This window comes from Borostomias antarcticus, assembly GCF_949987555.1.
Source record: "Borostomias antarcticus genome assembly, chromosome: 24".
NCBI lineage: Eukaryota > Metazoa > Chordata > Actinopteri > Stomiiformes > Stomiidae > Borostomias > Borostomias antarcticus.
This window is the reverse complement of record NC_140257.1, coordinates 15,714,603-15,727,029: the sequence shown is the minus strand read 5'-3', so window position 1 is coordinate 15,727,029 and position 12,427 is coordinate 15,714,603. Positions and strand designations below refer to the sequence as shown.

The following is a 12,427-nucleotide window of genomic DNA, read 5'->3' as shown; positions in this document are numbered from 1 at the left end:
GAGACCTGAGAGAGACCCACACCAGACCTCTTCTGAGAGACCAGAGAGACCCACACCAGACCTCTTCTGAGAGACCAGAGAGAGACCCACACCAGACCTCTTCTGAGAGACCGGAGAGAGACCCACACCAGACCTCTTCTCAAACCTGCTTCTGGAGAGACTGGATAAGCAGGACGAAGACGGCTCCACTTCTGACTGAGCCAGAGAGAGAGAGAGAAAGAAAAATCATAATTTCTAACTGAAAAAATGACCTGTTACCTGGACCAGATGCTTGTCATCTCACCAGTCTGTTAAGAGGGAGAGGAGCGTCCGTTGAGTGTAGACCACACAGGACTTCTCTTCACTTCTCTTCCCCCTGATTCTCCGGAGCTTTCCGCGATGTTCCCGTCCGACGAGTGGAATTCTACGGAGCCGTGGCCGAGCAACGGCTCGGAGCCGAACACCTCTTGGCGGGAAGCGGTGGAGGGGGAGGGGCACCCGTTCCTCACGGACGCCTGGCTGGTGCCCCTGTTCTTCTCGCTCATCATGCTGGTGGGGCTGGTGGGGAACTCCCTGGTCATCTATGTCATCTCCAAACACAGGCAGATGAAGACGGCCACCAACTTCTACATAGGTGAGACGGGACCGTGTGTCTCACTTGTGCTGCGACTTTTCAACCATTGTTTAAAATGTAATGTCAAAGTAATGACAAAGTAGTTGTCTCGGTATTTTTGGATGTATTTCAGCCGCCTTTATTCGAATGGCAATGCATTTTTGATGTTGACAATATATGCAATGTGGCAATGCAATCCTCAATTCAGTTTGAGCTAGAAATCGTGCTCAGAGAGCACAGACCTCTGCCCATGAATGGATTTTGTGGCCCTGCATGCGCGCACAGGCATGTTTGGTATTGCTGCATTCGTTAGGTCAATAACTTTGTACTGATGTATTGTAACTCCAATCCAAACCCCGTGTCGCTCTGACCTTCCCACGTGGAGATATGGCTGTTTCAAGCCCCACACTGACAATAAATGGAAAGAATTTGTTCGCTCTTGAGCCCATTTCCAAAAAATGAATGGAGGTGAATGGGCAGCCGTGTTTGCAGCTGGCAGGGGGCGGTTTGGTGAACTCCGGGCTCTTCCCTCGCACACCCCCAGTCTAAACCCCGTGTCTTTAGCGCCCCCACATGGGGAGCTGGCTTCGCTCATTGTTTTGTTTTGGCTAAGCTATGTGCGAGCTGGATATGTTTGGTATTGCAAACATTTTTGGTATTAAAATGAAAGTTCAATCAATTGCATTTCATATTTTCATGGTGTTGGACTTGGATATGAGGGATATAAGCTCAACATGAATATTGTGCATTGCATCTATTGTGGATCTTGTGTTGTGCTTTTGGTTGGTGTACCAGAACATGTATCTGTGTTGACATTTGAAACACATTTGTGAAGTTGTGACACATAAAATCAATGGATTTTCACTGGAAATGTGTGGGTGTGTGATGACTGATAAAACATTAATTTTATTATTATTGTATTATTTTTTTAATCATTATTTATATTATTATTATTATTATTATTCACCATAAAATACAGCCAAAGGATAGAAAGCACTGTGATTAGAATAAAAACTACAATGCAAAAGCATTGATGATGCAAAATGAGTCCTGAGGCTAAATTGGAGCCTGTTTTATACATTAAACTTTTGATTATGACTCCCATTACTACCTGGGAGCTGTCATCATTCATTCTTCACTCCTGCATGTGTGTGTGTGTGTGTGTGTGTGCGCGTGTGTTTCAATTGCATCTGATATAAAAAGATGAACATCATATTCCAGCAGGTTCCATATCCTGTTCTATCTTATGAAGCAATCTGAAATGTAATATCTCTGCGACAAGTGCTTTCTGAACCATGCATTATCATATGTCCCATATTTGTGTAGCGTATACTAGGTAGTTTGGACTAAATGAGTATATTACAGTATACTGACCTAGGCTGATCTTCTCCGTCTCTCACAGCTAACCTGGCTGCCACGGACATCATCTTCCTGGTGTGCTGCGTTCCCTTCACGGCCACCCTGTACCCTCTCCCTGGCTGGATCTTCGGGGACTTCATGTGCAGATTTGTTGCCTTTTTTCAACAGGTAAGGCTTTTGAACACACACATTAAAGGCCCTACGAGGAGTTTCTGGAAGCGGAAGTGCTTTCCGCCCAAAAAGACCACATTTCCCATGAGCCTCTTTTTTTTTTTCTTTTTTTTTTGCATAAATGTTTTATGCCGCTTTTATTTGCGTTCCATATGGTAGCCAGATATGGGTGGCATTTTGTATTCAGCACATTATCTTTCTGCAACCCCAGCTGAATGGAGTATGATCCAAAGGCTGAAATTGAGTGCGTAGCTCAAGTACGGTGGGTTCCAAGTGTCTCTCTGCTCGGTTGAAGAGGGAGTGGGCTTACTGCCAAGTGAGGTTGTGACTCACGGTGCTTTAATTAGGACCCGCTATGTGTAATTGATTAATTAGGACCCGTTATGTGTAATTGATTGATGGGTTTTGCCATCTGAAGCCTGGGTGGGAAGAAGGAATTCCACCTGTTTTAGATTTTGAACACTTATCAGGGCTGCCTCTGATTTGTCACATGGCTCTGAAGAAGACGGTAGCGTCACTCATGTGTTGTGTTGGATAACGACTGTCGCACATCGGTTGCGACGCCTACACACACGCACACGCACGCAAGCACACGCAAGGACACGCACACACACACACACATAGGGTGTGAGATCACGCACACGCACACACACACACAGGGGGCGGCTGTAGCTCAGTTGGTAGAGCGGGTCGTTCAATGATCGAAGGGTCAGTCCATATGTCGAAGGGTCCTTGAGCAAGACACCTAAGTGCAGTCCATTTACCATTTACCATTTACACACACACACGGAGTGTGAGATCACATAGCACTTTCAGCATCACATTCTCCGGTCGCAGCCAGGGGAAATACATTTTCACTCGCTTTCTAGGCCTACGGTTCAAGTACAGTAATGATACACCCAGTTACCTCTGCCAGTTTAGTCGGTTCTTTTGGTGTCAATCTTGTACAAGAAAAGTGTTCCTCTTTCCCCGCCTCATATCTTTACCACCCTCTTTCAAAGCATAATGCTTCTCTAAATGATACATCAGCAACGCTGCGCAGATTTCACACCTTCAAATTATGTATTACAAGCTCCATATTCACTGCTGCACACCACACTGTTCCCCCCTCTCCCATCAGGTGATAGACAGACGGTGGCGCGTTAAGAAGCTGAGCCACTCCGCTTCGCTCAGACTGAAAAAAACACTTAACGGCCTGTTGAGATCCACTCACTCTGGGCCAAGCGCTGCCAAGCACTTGACTCGGCTTGATACAGTAGTTAAGAAATGCTAACATTACAGCTGGGATCGCCATTTGTGGCTGGCGGGCTGATGTATTGTAGGCAGTCATATACTGTATGTTATACAACAAACAATAAACATTTTATGTATGAAAGGTGCTATATAAATAAAGCTTTACTTACTTACTTACTTACTTAAGAGGGTGGGTCGTTGTAGTACTTCTTAAAGAGATGAGTTTTGCGCCTCTGGTGAAAGATGGGCAGTGACTCTGCTATCCTGACGTCAGTGGGCAGTTCGTTCCACCACTGCGGGGCCAGGACAGAGAAGAGCCGTGACCGTGTTGATCGACCGCAGGGGCCTCGGAGTGACGGGGTAACCAGTCGTCCGAGCTAGCAGAGCGTAGTGGTCAGGAGGGGGTGTAGGGCCTGACCATGGCCTGGAGGTAGGAGGGAGCTGTTCCTTTCATTGCCCTGTAGGCTAGCGCCAGAGTTTTAAACTGGATGCGAGCCGCTACAGGGAGTCAGTGTAGGGAACGGAGAAGGGAAGAAACACCAGGCAAGCAGCAGCTTTCTGGACAAGTTCCAGGGGTTTAATGGCTGACGCTGGGGCCCCAGCAAGGAGGGAGTTGCAGTAATCCAACTGGGAGATGACCAGGGCCTGGATGAGTACCTGCGCCGTTTCATCAGTTAGGAAAGGGCGAATCCTCCTGATGTTGTAGAGCAGGAATCTACACGAGCGTGTGACGGATGTGATACTGTATGTGTCCAGATTGATCTTGAGGTGATGTGTCGTCATCCACTCCGAGATGTCAGCCAAGTACCCAGCTATGCGTGTCTCCACTTGTGTGTCAGAAGGGGGAAATGACAGGACCAGTTGGGTGTCATCGGCATAGCAGTGATAGGAGAAGCCATGCGAGCGAATTACAGAACCCAGAGATGTAGTGTAGAGGGAAAAAAGGAGAGGACCAAAGACAGACCCTTTAGTATACCCTTTAGTAAGTATGAATTGTACGCTTTCAAATGATGCACCATGCATTAAAATCTGCAAATATTTGAAGAAGATATGCTTCTGTGAATGATGGTACACCTGAAATCACTCAGCAGAGAAAACGGGCTTCAAAGATTCAGAGCTGTTCACAATTCTCACAGGACATGGGCTTTGACGACAAAATATGGCTATTTAGTGATTCTAAAACTGTTGTTTGTTTTATTGAGTGGGTTCTTCACAACATCAATTTTTGTAATATGAAACAAAAAACAGGGGGAAAAAAGTATTTTGCCCTCTTGCACATTTTGAGGACTTCCTACATCAGGACTAAACCTCCAATGGAGGTCACATTTATTTGCGAAAACTAGCTAACATAACCAGTTTGTTGGCATTTCATCTTGACAACTCAAGTCAGTTGATACAATATGTTGCACAGCAAACAAGCAGACCAGTATTCACGGCACATCAGTTTTAGTTGCTAGGGGTCGTTGTTTGTTGCTATGCAATAGCAGGTTTCGAAGGCCTTTTGCTCAGCGCTCAGACTGAGCAGGAGGTCAAGTGGTTCAGGAGCATTAAGGTTCAGGTGCACTCAGTGCTCACCGTGAGAACTGTCACTGCGAGGACTCAGTAAGAACTTAACGCACCCAGTTAAGAATAGCCCAGTAGGCCTATTATATAAAATTACTTCTAAATTGCCGTGTTAGTAATAAAATGCTTACTTCATGCTTAGCCGTTGGTTTCTCCCGGGTGGCTTGGCGTTCCCAGTTCACCTTCTCGATCCTTAAATACCCTAACCCTCGCTGTATTCCGTTTTGTACAGATAGACGCGTATATCCGATTCCAGAAGTAGACTTTCAAAATCCTCTTCATGCATATCGCGCATTGTGTTGCCTCTGGGTATGAAATGCGCTATACAAATAAAGCTTTGATTGATTGATTGATTGATATCAGCTGGAAAATTGCCTTCTGCCGTGGTCATTAGCGGATCGGTCTGTGTTCGTCCAAACGTTGTGGTTTTCTTGCCGGAGCGTGGGTGCCGCCCCTCATTCTAGGTGTGGGCGGGCACAGAAAAATGCGGAACTACAAGTTGTAGTTCTGAGCAGGAAGGACCAAATCTCTTCATTTGACATCATTTGTAGTTTTTTGGTTTAAAAATAGCCTCAGGAAACATGGAGGGAAGGAAAACCACAAAATACTACACATTTGGGAATGATACAAGGCTTAATGCTAATCGGTGAAGTGCCCCTTTAATCTCAAGAGTTCTGGAGGACTAAGCCACTACGCTCACTCTGATACAAGAGGGTTGAGTACTACTTAGAATTCAATGGTCATTAGGTTTCCGACGGCGCTTAATTCTGCTGCCAAAACGTTGCATAACAACCTATGATAGACATTGTACGATTTTGCTGTTTCAAATCCTCAGGTTAGGGGTTAAGCTTGAGCTCAAGGTCGTTTGTGCTGAAAAATGTTATACAAAAAAAAACCAGTTACAGACAAGTACATCATGCTTGGCTGTTTCTTGTAGGTGACAGTCCAGGCCACCTGTATCACACTGACGGCCATGAGTGGCGACCGCTGCTATGTCACCATGCACCCCCTGAAATCTCTCCGCCACCGCACCCCGCGCGTCGCCATGATCGTCAGCATCTGCATCTGGATAGGTGAGTGACCTCACTAGAGGAACATCTGGATCAGTGAGTGACATGACTAGAGGAACATCTGGATCAGTGAGTGACATGACTAGAGGAACATCTGGATCAGTGAGTGACCTGACTAGAGGAACATCTGGATAGGTGAGTGACCTGACTAGAGGAACATCTGGATCAGTGAGTGACCTGACTAGAGGAACATCTGGATCGGTTAGTGACCTGATGGTAGGAGCATCTGGATCAGTGAGTGACATGACTAGAGGAACATCTGGATCAGTGAGTGACCTGACTAGAGGAACATCTGGATCAGTGAGTGACCTGACTAGAGGAACATCTGGATCGGTTAGTGACCTGATGGTAGGAGCATCTGGATCAGTGAGTGACTTGACGGTAGGAGCATCTGGATCAGTGAGTGACCTGACTAGAGGAACATCTGGATCGGTTAGTGACATGACTAGAGGAACATCTGGATCGGTTAGTGACCTGATGGTAGGAACATCTGGATAGGTGAGTGACATGACTAGAGGAGCATCTGGATCAGTGAGTGACCTGACTAGAGGAACATCTGGATCAGTGAGTGACATGACCAGAGGAACTAGAGGATATATATATATATATATATATATATATTACATTATGCATCATTATTAAACCATCAGCACTTATACTAACCCATTGTAAAATGTCAAATCAGGCTTTGCAGAAAATGTTGGTTTGCTTAGCATGTTAATTCAAAACATTGTTAATGCTGGTGGTCATACTGTTGAGTTCATCTTCTACAGGTCTGTACTGACTAACCATATCCTTCTCTTTCTCCCAGGCTCCTTCATTCTCTCCATCCCCATCTTTCTGTACCAGAGGATCGAGGAGGGCTACTGGTACGGGCCCAGGTACTACTGCACCGAGCGTTTCCCATCCAAGGCCCATGAGAGGGCCTTCATTCTCTACCAGTTCATAGCTGCCTACCTGCTGCCGGTCCTCACCATCTCCCTCTGCTACACGCTTATGCTGAAGAGGGTGGGGCAGCCCGCGGTGGAGCCAGTGGACAACAACTACCAGGTACAAATGTTTCGGGTGGATTGGATTACTTGGCAGTTGACGTATGTGATTCTGCTAACTGTACAGTCTTGTTCCGTGGTCACCAGAACACCACCTATAGTAAGAACCCTCAAAAAACCGGGGGGGGAAAAGTACATGAAACTGAAATGAAATGTAATCAACCAAATTAAACTGAGTTTGAATCAACTTTCATTCCAAAGGTCAACCAGCTTTCAGAGAGGACCATCTCCATTAGGAGCAAGATCTCCAGGATGGTGGTGGTCATCGTCCTGCTCTTCACTGTCTGCTGGGGCCCCATCCAGCTCTTCGTCCTCTTCCAGTCCTTCTACCCCAACTACCAGGCCAACTATGCCACCTATAAGATCAAGACGTGGGCCAACTGCATGTCCTACGCCAACTCCTCCGTCAACCCTTTCATCTACGGCTTCATGGGCGGCAGTTTCAGGAAGTCCTTCAGGAAGACCTTCCCCTTCCTGTTCAAGCATAAGGTGAGGGACGGCAGTGTGATGTTGCGCACCGCAAACGCCGAGATCAAGTTTGTGGCGGCGGAGGAAGGCAACAACAACAACAGCAATAATAACAACAACAACAACAACGATGCCGGGACATGAAGTACAGGAACTACGAAGAACTGCATGAACTAAGAAACAAAAAAACTACAGGAAAAACTACATAAACCAGAAGAACAAGATAGATAATTACAGGAAGAACTACAGTACGTGAACAGGAAGAACTACATGAACAGGAAGAACTACATGAACAGGAAGAACTACATAATGATATTTCAACTATATCAAGAGCTTTCGACCTGAAACCAAGCTGGATCGTATAGGTGTGAAATCCGCTGAACGTTTTGTAAAATCCGCTGAATGTGTTTGTCAAGTGCACACTTCTGAGGACGATACTGCAGTCAAAAAATGACTTTTCCAGTCAAAAAATGACTTTTCCAGTGTGCGCGAGACGAACTCAACGTCAAATCATGCAATAGAGAGAGGTAGTCGCTGCTGCCCACTGGTGGTTGGCCGGAAGTATTAATAACTCCTATACTGTACATCTAGACAGAAGAATAATTTGTGGATCCACCCCGTAATTCATCCGCTCAGGTCCAGGCTACCCTGGGTGGGATATATGGGTGGAATATAAGTATGAACATCATAGGGTTATTTGTTTCCGAGTTATGGTGCGAACAAAACGGCCAACCAACCACATAATCCGCACGCACTTACATACTGTACATACCCACATACAGACAGCAGTGAACACCCTACACGCGCGCCTCACTGCGGCACAACTACAGAAAGAACTAACGATATGAATGTGAAGAACTACATGAATAACTACAGGAAAACAACATATGAACAAGAAGACCTACAGGAATGAACTACAGCAGGAATTAAATAGAGGAGAAGACCGACATGACTGATGCAGAAAGGAAGAAGCCACTGATTGGTTCTTGCTCTTTATGACAGACTAATGAGGGACTACAACCACATAGACCGTGTTGAACTGGGGGACTGATTAATACGAAGAAGACATTTTTGAACCGATGAGCTGATGGTGAATGTGGTACATATGAATAAAAACGATTAGCTAGACTATCACATATTTGAGAGCGTGTACAGTAGATTCCAGTATTGCAATGTGTACAGTATCATAATGATCTACTTCATAAAGAATGTAGAAAGTAGACATTATAAATGAATGAGCTCTCTGAGGTAGCCTCAATATAATGTACATTTGATGAACATTTTTTTAAAAGGAGGGATTTTCTTGCTTTCCATTTTGTCATCAGTGACCTTTCTTCGACCTGATTCGACGTTTGCTAAATGGAGAGATGGATGAGGGTAGGGAACTCACGAATGGTAGCAGACGCACGAGTCACATTCCAGGGCAGCTGAATGTGTAGGAACCTGCAGGATCCGGGGTGCAGGTGGTGAGGCTTGGGGAGTGTTTACCCTCCTATTATCATCCAGTCACACTCTGACACCTCCCTATGTACACACATAGTGAGGTAGGTCATGCCCCGGTCACACCCTCATGGACATGCAGCAGGGAATTCAGATACCCCTGGTGAACTCACATACTATCCCTGGTGAACTCACTACCCCTGGTGAACTCACATACTATCCCTGGTGAACTCTTGTTGTTCTGGAGGCACAGGTCAGTTATTAGTTAGATTTATAAAATAGTATGGTTCAGTTTTTAACGCCATTGCGTGACTGCTCTACCGCACACTAACTGCGTTGTTGTCAACGTTACTGCTAGAGTTCACGCGATATAACAGGCTTCACCGTTATAACTACGGTATCACAGAAAGATCATACAATGCAAATGGCAAAAACATTCTCCTATACAAACGAACAGTATAGGGCAGCAACCCACCGAATATATATATCGAACTGGCTCTTATCAACTGAACCACTATCATGCTACAACACCAACTATCATGCTCCTGGTGAACTCTCATGCTCCTAGTGAACTCTCATGCTCCTGGTGAACTCTCATGCCCCTGGTGAACTCTTGTGCTCCTGGTGAACTCTAATGCTCCTGGTGAACTCTCATGCTCCTGGTGAACTCTCATGCCCCTGGTGAACTCTCATGCTCCTGGTGAACTCTCATGCTCCTGGTGAACTCTCATGCTCCTGGTGAACTCTCATGCCCCTGGTGAACTCTCATGCTCCTGGTGAACTCTCATGCTCCTGGTGAACTCTCATGCTCCTGGTGAACTCTCGTGCTCCTGGTGAACTCTCATGCCCCTGGTGAACTCTCATGCCCCTGGTGAACTCTCATGTTCCTGGTGAACTCTCATGCTCCTGGTGAACTCTCATGCCCCTGGTGAACTCTCATGCTCCTGGTGAACTCTCATGCTCCTGGTGAACTCTCATGCTCCTGGTGAACTCTCATGCTCCTGGTGAACTCTCATGCTCCTGGTGAACTCTCATGCCCCTGGTGAACTCTCATGCTCCTGGTGAACTCTTATGCTCCTGGTGAACTCTTGTGCTCCTGGTGAACTCTTGTGCTCTTGGTGAACTCTCATGCTCCTGGTGAACTCTCGTGCTCATGGTGAACTCACTAACCTGTGAATCACACAAGTGTTCTAACGGAGAAGCAGTCATTGACAAAACCCTATTTAAATTGGAGGTCTGAAAAGCTCTGCTGGTTTGAAAGGAATTTGATGAAACTGCATTAAGCTTCATTTGAATGACAATTACATTCCTATTCACAGTAGTTTCTATGCCATCAAGAGATGGTCCTTGATTGGCAAATAGAATTATCTTGAATTACAGTACCCATCATTATAATCCTCTCCTACTTCCCTCCCACTGGCAAGTCTCTGCTACAAGCTGACTGAACTTATCAGGAAATGTAGACTCATATATCAATCAATCACCTTTATTAGTCGGACACTGGTCCATATAAAAAACACACACAACAATATAAATACAAGACAGGGATACAAAGAAGGGTTTAAAACTCAGTGTAGAAGGCACTGGTACCAATATGTCCAGAAGTGGGAACCATATCTTACAGCACTAAACATGGGATGAGTCAGCATATAGACAAACATACTGATAAGACGGATGGCACGGCTGTACATCTTTACAAATGCTGAACAGTATAACTTGATTAATACATTGTCTGTGATTTGTTGGTACATGTTATCTGTCGTGTTGTGTAAAGACAATAAACAAATGACCTTTTCCCTTTTGTTTTGCCACGAGTCATCTTTCTCTTGCTCTACAATACTGTACATGGCAGATTGTACACTTACAATTCTGTACACGGGACAGAGTTGGATGTTCTTGAGTGATGACTAAAGCCAAAAAAGTAAAAACAGAGCAAAAAAACTACGTGAAGATGTTACTGGGACAGCTTGCTGAGTGGTTAAAAAGTGCCGTAATGTTTGTTCAGTTTTTTTCCAAAGTAAGAAGAAGCTACAGCTGTGTCCCCCCAGCCCTGATGCATGTCATCATGTACAGATGTTGACTGAATTTGGTAGTCTCGTCGTTGATCTAGCAGTCCGTAAAATTGTTCTTTTTGACGACTGGATAACCAAATAGACTGACTTTCACAACTGACGGCCACTCCAGCCAGACAATATGTGAAAAGGAGGGGTCTAGAATGAGTGACAGATAGAACCTAAACATAAGCATAGGGCCTCCGAAGTGTGGATCATAAGACACCATGGGGGTGCAGCTCCGGTCAGAGAGACAGGTCACAGGACGAAGGGGTACAATAAACATGTATTTATACTAATAATTATCAAGCATACACATAGGCTTGAAATGGGATCTAACCAGGCTTTAGTCAGATACCATTTCAAGCCAGCTAAATTAGCTAGTTAGGCTAGCTGGTGTCGTGTCTATGTGTACTGCCGATAAGATAACGCTAGAAACGGTCTTCCCTCCAGTGTATTTCTCTCGAGCTGTTGGATGATATAGAGTGTTTTCTCCCGATAGAAAGAGGTTTCCCCCTGATAGAACCACCGAGGATGGGAGGGGAAGAACTCTATTCTCTATTCTGGTGGTGTTCACCACTAATAGTGTTAGTTCTCGTCAGCTTGCTAGCTCGCTAACTGTCTTGTATGTGTAGGTACCCTTGATAGTGTTAGCTCTACAAATGAATTAAATAAAATTGTACTTTTTTCATTTATCTGTTAGACCAAAAGCTTTGGTTGGGATTGAAAAAGCTCGTGGGATATACAGTATGGTGGCAGAAACCTGAATATTCAAAGCTTTTGGTCAGAGGTTTTTCAGAAACCTGAATATGATGATTTGTGAAAATACCAACATGCACACTCTCACAGTGTTGTGGTGCTGGGAGTAAATCCCCTCAAAAGTTTCAAAAGGAAAATGACATACTCCCGCACACACTTTTTCAGTTACACCTTCATCAGGACAGCTTTTGATGATGAGGGTCTAACCGAAACGTTGGCAGATTAAAAGTCCAGAGACCAAAATCACACAGTCTGTAGGAGGCTTAACACTTCACTTACGGCTTAATAGCGAGCCAATTTATGTGAATGACATTTCCTTAACACTGCACTCAGTCACCCATAGCACTTGTGCTGGGAACGATGTGTAATTATAATATTCATGCTTACCTTATCTCAAGCTCACAGCACATGCCTGGCCCACACAACATAGAGTGTTAAATGAATAATAATGCTTTGCACACCTTCCTAGGGACATGCACCAGACGACATTGCAATTACTTAATGATAATTAGACCAGGTAATGGTGGGTAAAGGAGAAGATAAAGGTCATCCAGTCCCCTCCTCTAGTACCTGGTCCCTCAGAGTCCCTCCACCCCATCCCACCCCCCCATCTCCCCACCAGACCCCTCCAGTTCCTAGCACTCCTCCCCAGCTCTCCCACCCCAGCTCCCC

General features: G+C 45.3%; 1 protein-coding gene across 1 annotated transcript; it reads left to right on the top strand.

The window, feature by feature from the left end:
- Positions 1-378: 378 nt before the first annotated feature.
- On the top strand, positions 379-7,649 carry kiss1ra (KISS1 receptor a; the record flags this gene model as incomplete). Its single annotated transcript, XM_084458319.1, has 5 exons — positions 379-613; positions 1,995-2,119; positions 5,856-5,991; positions 6,800-7,038; positions 7,239-7,649. The coding sequence occupies 5 exons, from the start codon at positions 379-381 to the stop codon at positions 7,647-7,649; spliced, it is 1,146 nt and encodes a 381-aa protein (XP_084314445.1).
- Positions 7,650-12,427: the final 4,778 nt, after the last annotated feature.